Source organism: Aptenodytes patagonicus, chromosome 26 (genome assembly GCF_965638725.1).
Source record: "Aptenodytes patagonicus chromosome 26, bAptPat1.pri.cur, whole genome shotgun sequence".
In the NCBI taxonomy this organism is placed as follows: Eukaryota; Metazoa; Chordata; class Aves; order Sphenisciformes; family Spheniscidae; genus Aptenodytes; species Aptenodytes patagonicus.
Window position 1 is genome coordinate 1,092,931 of NC_134974.1, and position 13,005 is coordinate 1,105,935.

Genomic DNA, 13,005 nt, shown 5'->3' on the forward strand with positions numbered 1-13,005 from the left:
ACGGGGGTCCCAGTGAGACCCTAAGCCCGGTGGCATCTGATCCCGGTGGCATCCGATCCCGGTGGGACGCGGCCCCGGTGCCCCCACCCGCGGGGACCCGCAGCCCAAGCCCGGCGCGGCTCCGGTCCCCGCCGCCCGGTGCCGATGCCAATGCCGATGCCGATGCCCGTGCCGGTGCCGGTGCAGGCGGGCTCGGGGCGGCGGCGGGCGCGCGCGCGGGGGCGCGGCGGCGGCGGGCGCGCGCGGGGCGGAGCTGGGCGCCGGGGGCGCGGGGCGCGGGCGGCTCCGGCTCGGTTCTCCATTCATTGGGATCGCGGCGGGCTCCGCGGCGGCGGCAGGATGGCTGCTCGGTTGCCCGCGCTCCTGCCCCTGCTCCCGCTGCTGCTGCTGCTGCCGGGCCGGGGGCCGCCGGGGGCCCTGGGCAACCGGCACGCCGTGCACTGGAACAGCTCCAACCTGCAGTGAGTGCGGGGCGGGCGCCGGGCCGCGCGGGGGAGGCCGCCGGTACCGGCACCGGGAGGCGGCGGGGGTGTCCCTGGGGCCGGGCGGGGAGGGGGGCGCCGCCGGGAAGGACGCGGTGGGGGCGCGGCGGGGATCGCGCTGAAGGATGCGCGCGGCGGCGGGGGGGGGGGGGGCGGCACCGGGCCGGGGGCGCGCGCGCCGGGACTGCGGGACCCCCCGGTGCCGGTGTCCGCGCGGCGCCCCCGTGTGGGCGGGGCTGCGGGACCCCCCGGTGCAGGAGCGCTGCCCCTCCCGGCCCCGCGCACCTCGCCCTGCCCGCGGAGGCGGGGGCCGCTCGGGGGGGGGGGGGGGGGGCGCAGCCGCCCGGCCGGCCCGACCCGACCTGCGGCGGCTCGGGGACCCGGGGCCGCGCTGCCGGGCGGGGCGCGGGCACCGGCGGGGTCGGGCTCGCCGCTGGAGCGGGGCTCGGCGGCTCCCGGTGCGGGCGCGGGTGGGTCGGTGGCACCGGGGGCCGAGCCCCCCCTCCCTGACGGCGCTGACCCCCCCCCGCGGCGGGCACCGGGGTGCCGCGGGAAGGGCACGGCCGGCCCCCCCCCGCCCGGTGCGGCGGGCCGGGCAGGGGGTCCCGCTGCGGCGCCCCTGCCGCCAGACGCGCCCCCCGCCTGTCTGGGCGCGGGAGCGGCACCGGCGGCGCGGCGGGGATGGGGGGGGGGCCGACGGGCGCCCGTCCCCCCCCCCCGCTCCGGCGGGTAGCGGTGCCATCGCTGGGGCAGCAGCCGAGGGCGGCGGGGCCGGGGGCTCCCGGGGGGTGTGCGGGGGCGAGCGGAGGTGTGGAAACTGCCGTCGCGCCCACGGCCGCCGGGAGCGGAGCCGCCGGGAGCCCGGGCGGTCGGTGGCCACGGACCCGCGACACCTTCCTCGCGCCCTGCGCCGGGGGCTGCGTCCTGCCTCGCCCACCCGGGGGGCTGCGTGGGGTGCGTGGCCCCCACACCTGGGGCTGGCACGGCTGCGCCGGAGGGGCGCGGGCACCGCGCCGGCTTTGGGGCGGCGATGGACACGGCTGGGCTGGGCTCCTCCGGGGAAGGGGGGCTGCGAGCCCGCGGCGGGTCCGTGGACCCCTCCACGGGGATTGGGGAGCTGTGCCCGCTGCGATCGCCCATCTCCCTTTCCCTCGCCGGTGCGAGCGCTCAGGGGTGTGGCGGGGACGTGCGCCTGGCCAGAGCATCCCGCCATACCCGTTGGTGCCGGGGCTCCCCCGGGCTCCCCCCGCCCTGCGCCCCTTTGTGTGGGGAGGGAGCGTTCCCCGGCAGCTCCTTCCCCTCCCATTGAGATTGTGTCGCCAGGCGGAAGCCCGGGCCCCATAAATTGTGCGTGTGTGCGACGTGCCGAGGCGCAGCACAATGGTGAGGCGCTCGGCTCGCCCCGCCACGCTTGGGCATCCTCCTGCTTCTCCAGCCGGACCCCGCTCGCCTACCGGCCTCATCTCTGTGCCGTGACATCGCCGGGACCTCGGTGGGTGGGAGACTCCCGCACCCCCACCCTTGCCCCACCGTGACCGAGGGGCTGCCTCTCCCCATCCCATTGCCCGCAGCCGTGCGCCGTGACCCAGTGTTGCCCCGGCACCTCCCAAGGGATGGGGAGGAGGGGGTGCCGGCGGTGCCCCCGCCATGCCAAGCCAGGGGTGTCGCAGCCAGACGCCCGCGCCCGCTGCGCACGCGTCTCTGGCGTGGCTGCAAGCGTCCGGCTCAGGGCACAGGCAGCGCGGTGGGGGCGGCTGCGGCAGAGACATGTCCCAGGGACTCCGGAGCATTGATATTTATTGTTAGGCAGTGCGGCAGCTCGGCCGCAATTATAGCCGCACGGCAAAGTGTCTGGATTAGATAAATTATGGGGGGAATTAGGCTCCCTGGGCCGCAGCCTGCAAATCCCAGCAACCCCGCTGCAATCAGAGCAATAAACAAGCCCTGCGCGGCCCCGTGGGGCTCTCCGGGGAGGCGGGGGGGGGGGGGGGGGGGCGCCAGCAGGCTCGGCTGTGGGCCGCTCCTCGGGGGCTGTGCCAGGCACCCCAGAAATTTATTGCATCTCCTGCCATGCTGCCCCGAGCGCCCCTGTGGCTCCCCTCGGTGGGAGGATGGGGTGAGGGGCCGCCCCACAGAGCCCACCCACAGCACCCGGGGTCCCAGCGGTGCCTTGGGGAACAGGGGGCTGGTGGCAGCTCGTCCCCCTTGGGCACGCGGCTGGACTCCTCCAGTCCCCCGGCCACCGCAGGGGATGGCTGGTGGTGCCGGGGGACCAGGGAGGGCCACTGAGTGGGGCTGGGCACCCCTCCTGCAGCAGGTTCGGGGTGCTGATGGCAAAGCCCGGGGGAGGCACGAAGGTGGGATCTGAGGCTCGGGGCAGTGCAAGTGCCTGCTCCTGCTCGGCCAGGCTGTTGGTCCGGCTGCGCTTTCCACCTGTCCCGCTGTCTCTGCTGGAGGCAGCCGGCAAGCCCCAGGGGCACGGGACGATCCTTGTCCGGTCCCTGCCCTCCACTCCCAAGTCCTGCCAGGAACAGGTGTGGTGGCACGGGGCAAAGGTGTGGGGCGGCTGCATCCCACTCAGCACTGGCGTTCAGGGGGGCTGCATCCCTGGGGTGCCCCATGGTGTGGGGCTGGGGGCTTCTAGGGGTGTCCCCAGCCAAGCCAGGCCCTGGCGTGCCGGTGTGCATGGGATGCCACCTCCCTGCTGGGTGTCCCGGATGCCGAGGTGGGGACAGCGGTTTGTCCCCGTGCTTGGGCACAGGCATTGCTAGCTCCCCCTGACGCTGCTGCAGCCCCCAGGAGACCCCCAGAGCGGGTTGGGGTGAGCCACGCTGCGCCCCTGGCTCCGGTGCGGGGACCGAGGGTGCTGGTGCCTGAGGCCTCAGGGTGCCCGGTGCCATGGAGGGGGCAGAGCGGGGTGGCTGTGAGATGGGTGTACATGGAGTGCTGGTGCCCAGCTGAGGCAGGTGAGTTGGAGCCCACCTGTGTGGGGGGAGTATCGCGTGTGGCCTCCCCAGCCACTGGCGCTGCTGCCATGCTCGCCTCTTCAAGGCAGCTTTTATCTGGCTGACTTTGTGTTCCAGGCGGCAAGAGCTGGAGCAGGCTGTCAAGAGCCCTTGCGCGGAGCAGCCTCTCCCGGGGGAGCGTCTCGCGCGGGAGAGGAGCCGTGTCCCCGCCCTGCACCTGCTGGGGGGCCCTGGGGGTGCCCGGACTCCTGGGTCCTCTGCAGCTGCTGGACCCCAACACCGGGGCTGTGCCCAGCCGGATCCCTCCATCGCATCCGCTGGCACCTGCAGGGCTGGGGAGGGTGTTGGCTGAGGCAGGAGGGGACCCCCCTCACCCCGGCAGATCCCGGGGGCATCCAGCAGGAGGTGCTGCGGGGCAGAGTTGCCTGACGAGGGGCAGTTCCCCACCCCACCGCAGGGTGTGCCCAGCTGTGGGGCTGGAAGTGGGCAAGGTGGTGATTACACCTCTCAGCGACTAATTACCCAGCCCCACCGGCTGCAGCATCCCCTGGTGGGCTGGGGGGCTCCCCCACCCTCCACCCCATGGCTGTGCCCCCCAGGCTGGTCCCTGTGGGGCACAGAGGCCCTGGCCGCCTGTGGGCGCTGGCTGCGGCGCTGGTGGGAGCTGCTGCCCTGGGGCAGAGGGTGCCGTGCCCTGTGAGTCACCGCGACGGGCGGCACCGAGCCCCGGCAGTGCGTCCGGGGCCTGCGGGGTTCCTGTGGGAGAAGGGGTTGCAGCGTCAGGGTGTGGAGGCTGTCCCAGGGTGCAACAGGGCCAGGCCACCCCGCTCCTGCCCAGGCTGGTAATTGAGTCACTGGTTGCAGATTGATGATTTAATTAAAACCCAATTAGAAACCTCATTGATCTTGTTAGCAAAGCGGGAAGGTACGGGCTTTAGCGGGGATTAAAGGGATCGCGTGGCCATCAATAGGGTTGGGGGTGCAGAGGCACCTGTAGGGCAGTGCTGGGGGTTCCAGAGTGCTGGGGGAGGGCTGTGCCTGTCACCCTGGGGTGGGTGCTGCCCCATGGCACCATGGTCCCTTCGCCCACCACTGTGTCCCTGGGGAGCTGCCCCCATTCTCCTCAGGAGCCCAGTTCCCCGAGCAGGGAGGTGGCCCTGGGGACGCCGTGTGCCGGCAATGCCTTTTGCGCCCGCACCTTGCGGCTGCGCCAGGCGTGTTGGGGGAAGGACGGGGGGGGGGGGGGGGGGGCCGTGCCGTGGCGCCGTGCCACCCGTGCGCGTGGGCTGCGTCGCAGGCGCTGTCTGCCGAGCCAGCGCGCGTGTGCGCGGCCGTCTGGGCGCCGTGACTGTGCAGTGCTGCCTGCGTGGGGAGGGCTGGCACGGGGGGGGCGCCGGGCCGAGCCGCCCGTCTCCCCGGCGGCTGAGCACTGGGTGCAGGCGGTCGGTCTGTCTATCCGTCTCTCTGTCCGTTGGGGCGGACTGGCTGCGGCGATTGATGTGCGTGCCTTCACCTCTCCCTGTCGGGCAGGGCGACTGGAAGGGGACCATGCAAATCAATGGCACTTTTTTGTTCCCCGGTTGATCGATGGGTCCTGGATGTGCCGAAAGTGTGAAGCTGCCGGAGCCAAACAAAGGGCCCGGCTGGGCTGGTGGGGACTGTCCGCCCTGGCCCCCAGTGCTGGGGGCACCATGCTATCACCTGCATCGGGGGATGCCCTGTGTCACCCTAGTCCTCGCCACTGTCACCACCAACATGGGATGCTGAGCCCAGCTCCAGCCTCACCACCCTCCAGGCCTTTCCCGCACCGTGGGGGTGAGCCTCCACAGCACGGGGGGCTGGGCAGGGGTCTGGTCCCCCCTGTGCTGCCGGGGCCGGGGCATGCTGCAGTGCACCAGGCACTCCCTAGCAGTGCATGAGTGAGCGTGCGGCGCTCAGCCCAGATTTATCGCAGCAGATGGGAGCGGAGCGGCCGCCCAGCTCACCAGTGGCTGTGGCTTGCCAGGTAGCCAGGGTCCCGCCGGTGCAGGGCCGGTGGGCGCCGAGCCCAGCCTCCGCTCGGGACGGTTCTGCCAGGGGACATCCATCTGCCCAGTGCCGACAGGCTGCTGGAAGGTACCACTGCCTTGCAAAGCCCTGCTCTAAAAATGCAGTCGTGCAGAAGCGATGCTGCCCGTTCTGCTCCTGCACTTAACCCTTCAGGCACTGCTGGAGCCCACCATGCCCCGCTGGCAGCACCACGGCTGCCAGAGCCTGGGAGGCCGGGGGGTCCATCCTGACCCGGCTCACCTGTCGCTGAGGCTTCCTGACAGCCGCGGGGGCTAGCGGGGACCAGGCAGCCCGTGCCTGCTCTGGGGTGGGTGTCGGTGGGAAAGGAGGCTCACACCCTTGCTCTGGGTGTCTGTTCCCATCCTTCTGCCTGAAATGGGGCCCATGGGCTCCCTGCCTGCTGCTGGGGTTGGGCCAGGCATGCAGCTCTGCCTGCCCTGTGCTGCCAGACGGTGCTGCAGGCAGAGCTCAGGGTGCTCTGGCGATGGCATTGGGGCTGCTGGGATTCGGGGGCATCCAGCTGTGGGGGGTGTTGCTCTGCACCTGCGGGACTAGCGGTCACGGTGCAGGAGCTGAGCGCGGCGGGGATGCAGCATCGTGGCTGAAGCTGCTGCCAGAGTCCCCTGGACGTGCCCCGGGCCATGGTGGCCTCGTGGCTCTGCCCATTTGGGGCTGTGCTCCAGCCCATCCCGGCTGGCGACGATGCTCTGATGCCTGCAAGCTCCCAGCACGTGATGGCCAGCGATGTCCATGGGGCTCACCGCCATGGGGCCCCGCCACACAGTCTGGGGTCCTCTGTACCTCCGCATTGCGGTGCTGGTGTGCCCCAGTCCAGGGGAGACCTCAGTGCTACATGGGGCAGTGCTCATTAGTGAGGCTGTTTACCAGGAGCCACGCTTCCTAATGAGCCCCGGAGCAGGGTCCCAGGGGGCAGGGGGTGTGCCTCAGCACTGGGTGCCGCAGGGGAAGGGGGGTGGCTACAGCTCCCTGGCACCCCAGGACAGGGTTTCCCCTGGCACGGCGGGAGATGGAGCCGGGTGTCACTCCCATGGGGCGCAGACACCCGGGGCCGATTCCAGGGGCTTCCTCCAGCCCCTCACTCCCCCGGCACAGCCACAGCCTGGCCACAGTGAGCACCGGTTGCTGGCGCCTGCCCTGGTGTGGGGCAGCCGGCTCAGAGTGTGCTGGTGTCCCAGCCCCGCATCCCGCACGGAGTTAATTGCAATTTTCTCCTCAGGGCCATTTCTTTAATAACAATTCTTCCCCCCCCCCCTTCCCACCACATCAAAGGGGGAAGATGAAAGGTCCTGGCGCCCCGTGGAGCAAGGGTGGCTGCCTCAGCACCTTGCTGGTGGAGGAGTTGCCCGGCGGCCGGCGGGTGCCGGGCTGGGCTGGGGAATAGCGGCTGCGCAGCGAGGGAGGTGCCGCGTGGGGCTGTGCTCCCTGCCCCACAGGTGACGAGGTCCGCTGTTAGCCCCCCACAGCCCCTGGTGCTGACGGCAGCCCCGGGTGGGGAGGCGGCGCTGCTTGGGTCCCCCTTTGCTGGCAAGACGCCGGGTCCCTCATTGGTTCTCTCTCCAGCACCCGGCTTCTTGGGCGCTGCGTGCTGGGGTGCCACAGGCCCTGGCAGGGTGCCGGGGCTCCCCAAACAGCGCCGGGGGCGGTTGGGCAGGGTGGGGCGTCTGCACGCGCAGCCCTGCCTGCTGCCTGCCCAGCCCTGCCGGGGAGACCCGGGAAGCCGGCTCTGCTGCAGGCACGGCCCCAGGGAGGGCGTGGCGGGACCCCCCGTGGGGTGAGGGGACCCTGAGTGCTGGGTCAGGGGCTCGTGGACCTGGATTTGCCCTGACGGGTGGGGAAAGGGGCCCCAATCCAGAGCAATGCACTGCGGGGGAGCCCGGCCACGCGTGCCAGGATGCTGCAGTCTACGTCCCGGGGGAGCCTGGCGAGGGGACCCCCCAATGCAGTGGGGTGCAGGGGCTGCACCAGCACAGTGGAGGGGGGCACCACCGCTGCTGAGCCAAGCGGTGGAGCGAGGTCCGGTCGGGGTCTGGTGCTGCCGTGACAGCTCGGTGCAGAGCCAGCGCCTCGCAGCGCTGGCTCGTAATTAATTGGCAGGAGCAGTGGGTCAGCGCGGCGGCGAGGATTACCGCGGCCGGGATTTCCATCGGGCATGGATTAGGAGCCAGCGGAGCCTCTCCTGAGTGGATCTGAGGGGATTGCCGCTCCTAATCAATGTAAATGAGGCTCCCCCAGGGCCACCCTTTACAGCATTAACAAACTAACGGGATTAGCCAAAGCGGGGTGAGAAATCCTCTCTCTGAGCTGCGGCGCGTGGCAGGGCTGGGGCCATGGTGGGCAACTGCGGTGGGTCGGCTGCAGGCTGCTGGAGCTGGGGAGCGCCGGGGCCCCATGCCCCTCCTGCACACCCAGAGCTGCGCAGTGAGGACCAGGGGCTGCGTCCCGCAGGGTCCCCGGTGCCTTTGGGACCGTGGTGTCCATCAGCCCTGTGGCTGGGTCAGTCTGTCTGTCCCCTCCTTGAGTCTGCTGGCACGTTCCCGGCAGGACCCAGCAGCGCCGTCTCGTGCACCTGTGCTATCACAGGCGTCCCACCCATGCATGTGGCTTGGCACCCGTAGCATCCACCCCCAGCAGCGTCCCTCCCACCCCAGGCCAGCCCGCACCCCCCGAGATGGTGATGCCGCGCTGCGGGTCCATGGGGCTGAGGTTGCGCAGGGGTCCCGGTGTGTTGCGGGGCTCCAGATAGAGGTCACGCAGGGGGATACCACTGCCCCCCGGGATCCATGCTCTGGGACCTGCCCATTCTCCAGCCTCCAGGTCCCTTTTGAGGAGGGGCCCGTGTTTGGGAAGGCGCAGGGGGTGTCCCTGAGCCCCCCATCCCCCCTTTCCCTTGCAGCCTGCGGCGGGAGGGCTACACGGTGCAGGTGAACGTCAATGACTACCTGGACATCTACTGCCCGCACTACAACGCCTCGGTGCCCGAGCACCGACTGGAGCAGTACGTGCTCTACATGGTGAACGCGGAGGGCTACCACACCTGCAACACCAGCCAGGGCTTCAAGCGCTGGGAGTGCAACCGGCCCCACGCGCCCCACAGCCCCATCAAGTTCTCGGAGAAGTTCCAGCGCTACAGTGCCTTCTCGCTGGGCTACGAGTTCCGCGCAGGGCAGGAGTACTACTACATCTGTACGTGGGGAGCCGGGGCGGGACCCCCCCATCCCTGGCTGGGTCCCCTGCATCCCACCCTGGCTGGTCCTCCTGCACCCCCCCAGCTGGGTGGCTGCAGCTCCCCCCCCCCCCGCCCAGGAGTGGGCACCCTGACCTCAGGGATGGAGGTGTGGGGTGGAAGGGGGGTGTGGGGAGGGTTGGGGGTGCAGGGGGTGGTCGTGATGTGGGGGTGAGATGGGGGTGCGGGGAAAGGTGGGGGGCGGTGCTGGTGCAGGATGGGGATGCAGGGGGTGCTGATGCAGGATTGGGGTGCTGGGGGGCTGCTGGTGCAGGACAGGGGTGCAGGGTGCTGATGCAAGTTCAGCTTCAGGGTGCAGGAGGGGGGTGCTGCTGCATCCCCAGCCTGGAGCACACCCCCAGGCAGGGCCAGACCCCAACATGCCCAGACCCAGCAGGTAGCAGCTCACCGAGCCTTCGGGTGCCCGGGGCTGGGGTCACCCGCTCTGGAGCCACCCCAGCCCGCTTTTGCCTTGCAGCCACACCGACGCACAACCACCGCCGGGCCTGCCTGAAGATGAAAGTGTTCGTGTGCTGCGCTTCCAGTAAGTACCCCCCGTGCCCACCCTGGGGGCTGCGGGCGAGCGGGGTGTGGCGTGGCCTGCCGGCGGGTCCCCCATCCCTCCTGGGCGGGGCGGGGGGGCTGCGGCACAAGGTGGCCGGGGAGTGTGACCCCCCCCCGTCCCCTCTCTCCCTCTTGCAGCGTCGCACTCTGGGGAGAAGCTGGCGCCCACCCTGCCGCAGTTCACCCTGCGGCCCGAGGTGAAGATCGAGGACCTGGGTGAGTCGGGCAGAGCCCCTGGCCCCACAGCGCCGTGCCCCCCCCGCCGCCGCCCGCAGGGCAGCCCCAGCTGTGGGGTGGGGGTTTGGGGCCGCCCCGGTGCCACCCTCACCTTCTCGCTCTTCCCCGCAGAAAACTTCAACCCGGAGATGCCCAAGCTGGAGAAGAGCATCAGCGGCACCAGCCCCAAGCGGGAACACTTGCCCCTGGCCGTGGCCGCCGCGCTTTTCCTCATGACGCTGCTGGCCTCCTAGCTCCCGGCGCCGGTGAGGGCCTGGCCAGCGCAGCTCCGCCGAGTGGGGACCCCCCAACCTGCCGCCCCTTGTGAGACCCGGCGGGGAACCACCGTGGGACTGCCTGGCTCCTCCGCACCGCCACCCCCCTGCCTGGAGAGCCGCCCCGTGAGGCAGGGGGCCACGGCATGCACCGATCCCGGCTGGGACTCGCCCCCCACCCTGGCTGTGGCTACATCTGCGAGGATGTGGTTTGGTGCTGCTGCGTGCACCGCACCTTCCGCCGACACCGTCCCACAGCGTGGAGTCCTGCCCACAGCCCACCCGGTGCCCCGTGGCTGGGGGGCAGTGCTGGACTGGGGAGCCCAGTGAGGGCAGGGACCCCCAGGGCCGGGCAGCTTGTACATACCTACATAGAGATCTATACATACTGTACAGAGAGTGACTATATAGATATATCTACACTGTACCATAGGCAGTGGCGCCGGCCCCAGGCTGGCTTGTACATAGTTGAACGTGTTGGATTTTCCTCGTCTTCCGTGAAGACCTGACCTATGCAAACGCACAGACACTTTTTGGGGAAAACAAAACAAAAAAAAACAAACTCAACCTTTTTTTCAAGTGCTTTGGCTGGTGATTTTCATATTCTGCTCTTAGTCTATTAAAAAAAAAATAATAAAAGGATAAAAAAAAAAAGACCCCTGTCACGGCGGCGTGCAGCGCTCCTGGTCAGCCGTTGGCCAGCCCTGCCCTCCGGCACGGTGGGCTCTGGCCGGGGCAGGGGTCAGGCGAGGGCAGCAAGCGCCAGGTGCCGACCTTCACCGTGCCGCCTGCCTCACCGGCCCTAGGCACCACGGTTCCAGTCATGGGCTCGGCGCCGCTGGCAGCAAGGGCAACCTGGGGAGATGCGGGGCGCTCCCCCCCCCACCTCCCACCGGCTCTGCTCCCCACTGACCCCCAGGCGCCAGCATGGAGCATCCAGCAGGGACCTGGTGCTGCCCGCAGGAGGACAGCACGGCGCGGATGTCAGGCAGCACCCTCAGGTAAGAGCAGTGCAAGGGCCCTTGGCACGCATCCCCAGGGTCCCTGGGGGGTGCTGGGCTGCAGTGGCTGGGAGCAGTCCGGGGAGGAGTGGGTGCAGGAGAGCCCTCCTCGGTATCCTCACTGGTTGTACAGGGTGAGCGGCTGCCGGCAGGCACCCCAATGTGCCTGGGGGCCCCGTGGGAATCCCCGTGTTGCCCCCACCAGCATGTCTGGCTCCGCCAGGCATGCTGGCTCCTGCCAGCGTCAGGGGGGATCTGGCACACGCCTGTCTGCACGGCAGCTCCCGCAGGATTTGGGGATGCCCTCGGCTCCCCCCCCCGGTGCCTTCAGCGAGGCAAGGGAATGTGTGGGGAGGGGGCTGTGCCCAGGGACCCACTGCAGATGGGGTCACACCCTCGGGGTGTTGCTGGGGCTATGGATGAGTGAGGTGCACCCAGCCCCATGGCTGGCACCCCACAGCCCTGGTGGGTGCAGGGGAGCAGCCGTGCAGGTCCTGACCCTGCACCCCGCTGGGCTGGGGTGGCCCAGTGCCCCCAGGAGGGGGGCAGCCACTCTCCCCACAAAGCAGTGTGGGACTGGGGGGGCAGTGGCCCCTCTCCCAGTAGGGACGGACCTGCTGTGGATGTGGCCTCGGGGGGTCCACACCGCCATCACAGCAGGGCGGCCATGCTCCCCCCACCCCAGCAGGCGCTGCTGGGCGGTGGCTCGGCGTCCCGCCGGCCTGGGCTTGTCTGGGTGCGGGAAGAGCCGGCGAACCTGTCAGACGGGTCCTCCAAGCACTCCCGGCAGGCGCCGGCTCCCCATGTCCCCCCTGCACTCCCGCAGGCCTGGCCCACTGTGGGGCCGGGGACCCTACCCTGGACCCCCCTCCCCGGGGACTCAGGGTGCCACCCAGCACCTGGCTGCCAACCTTGGGCTGGAGCTGCGTGGCAGGGCCAGGGTCCAGCCGGGGCAGCATCATGCAGCGCTGCCAAGGGCCGTATCCCCCTGGATGCTGGCAGATGGGCACCAGCCGCAGCCCCCGTCCCGGTGCGTGGCTGTGCCAGTGGCACGTGGCAGGGTGGGCTGGGGAGCCTGGTGCGGCCCTTGTTGGCCAGTGCATCGCGGGGGGGGGGGGGAGCAAGGGACTGAGTCAGCCGCCCCAGCACAGTGCGGCACGGCAAGCTCCGCTTGCAAAATTCCTCCTGCCGCTTGCCTCAACCTTGGCACTGCTCCACGGCGGGCATGTGGCACTGCTGCCAGCTCGGTGGGGACCAGCCACCCAGCCCTGCTCCGCTCCGTGCCCTCAGGCAGGGCACAGCATGGCACGCCAGGGGCAGCCTGGACCAGACTCCTGGGGTGCTGGTACAGGGGATCCCTGAGCCCTGCTGCTCCAAGGCAGGGGGAAGCCCTTGTTGGGACCCCAGCGCTGGGGCTTGGGTGCCCCCCGGGTGCTGGGGGGGGCTTCCACAGCCCCGGCAGCAGGTCTGGCTCTAGGCAAGGGGTGTGCGCCTGGACCGGCCGTGTGGCACAAGGCTTTGCATCACCCCGTGGCAGCATCTGTCCTCCATGGCCAGGGCTGGATGCATCCCACTCTCCAGCCAAACGCATAAGGGCCTGGCATGGCCAGCCAGCCTCGGGGACGCGGCTCTGCCCCTGCCACGCGCAGCCTGGCATTGGGCTGTGCCTACCTGCCAGGCTGCACGCAGCCGGCACGGAACGTCACCACGGCCTTCGCTCCCGGCCACGGACTGGACAACTCCTCTTTCTCCCCTGGCCTCACGGCCAGTGATGTCAGCCCAGGCAGGGGCTGGGGCGCACCTGGGTGTCCCGAACCGAGAAACCATAAATAGTTTGTCACGAGCTCCGTGGCCTCTGGCCAGCTCCACCTGCCCCGTGCCACTCTGCCACAAGTGTTTACGGCGCGAAATGGCTTCACCTTTGTCCTGTAAACCGCAGCCGGCGCAGCAGAAGCCCTGCCTGCGCGGGCACTGACCCTGTCCCACAGTCACCTGGGGCGACCCCCAGCGCTGCACGTACCAGGCGGCGTGGCTGTGACTATGCGCACGTGCGCACCACTGCTGGCACCCCTGCTGCCGCTGCGGGTGGGCGCCCACCCTGCATGGGGTGCTGCCCACCCTGACGGTCACCCCGTCCCCCACCGTCAAGCCCCAGGTGATCCAGCACAGGGAGGTAATGGGGCACCCTCCAGCCCTGGCTTGTCCCTC

The 13,005-nt window shown here is 70.3% G+C and overlaps 1 protein-coding gene across 1 annotated transcript; it reads left to right on the forward strand.

Moving 5' to 3' along the window:
* The first annotated feature begins 337 nt into the window (after nucleotides 1-337).
* LOC143171225 (ephrin-A3-like) lies at nucleotides 338-10,445 on the forward strand. The gene is made up of 5 exons (XM_076360047.1): nucleotides 338-461; nucleotides 8,412-8,701; nucleotides 9,220-9,285; nucleotides 9,444-9,521; nucleotides 9,654-10,445. Exons 1-5 carry the CDS (start codon nucleotides 340-342, stop codon nucleotides 9,773-9,775), a joined length of 678 nt encoding a protein of 225 aa, XP_076216162.1. The 5' UTR covers nucleotides 338-339; the 3' UTR covers nucleotides 9,776-10,445.
* The last annotated feature ends 2,560 nt before the right edge of the window (nucleotides 10,446-13,005 follow it).

Coding starts and splice junctions, on each gene's coding strand:
- LOC143171225 (XM_076360047.1), top strand. CDS start 340: ATGGCTGCTCGGTTGCCCGCGCTCCTGCCCCTGCTCCCGCTGCTGCTG. Junction 462..8,411: donor TGGAACAGCTCCAACCTGCA/GTGAGTGCGGGG, acceptor TTTCCCTTGCAG/CCTGCGGCGGGAGGGCTACA. Junction 8,702..9,219: donor GCAGGAGTACTACTACATCT/GTACGTGGGGAG, acceptor TTTGCCTTGCAG/CCACACCGACGCACAACCAC.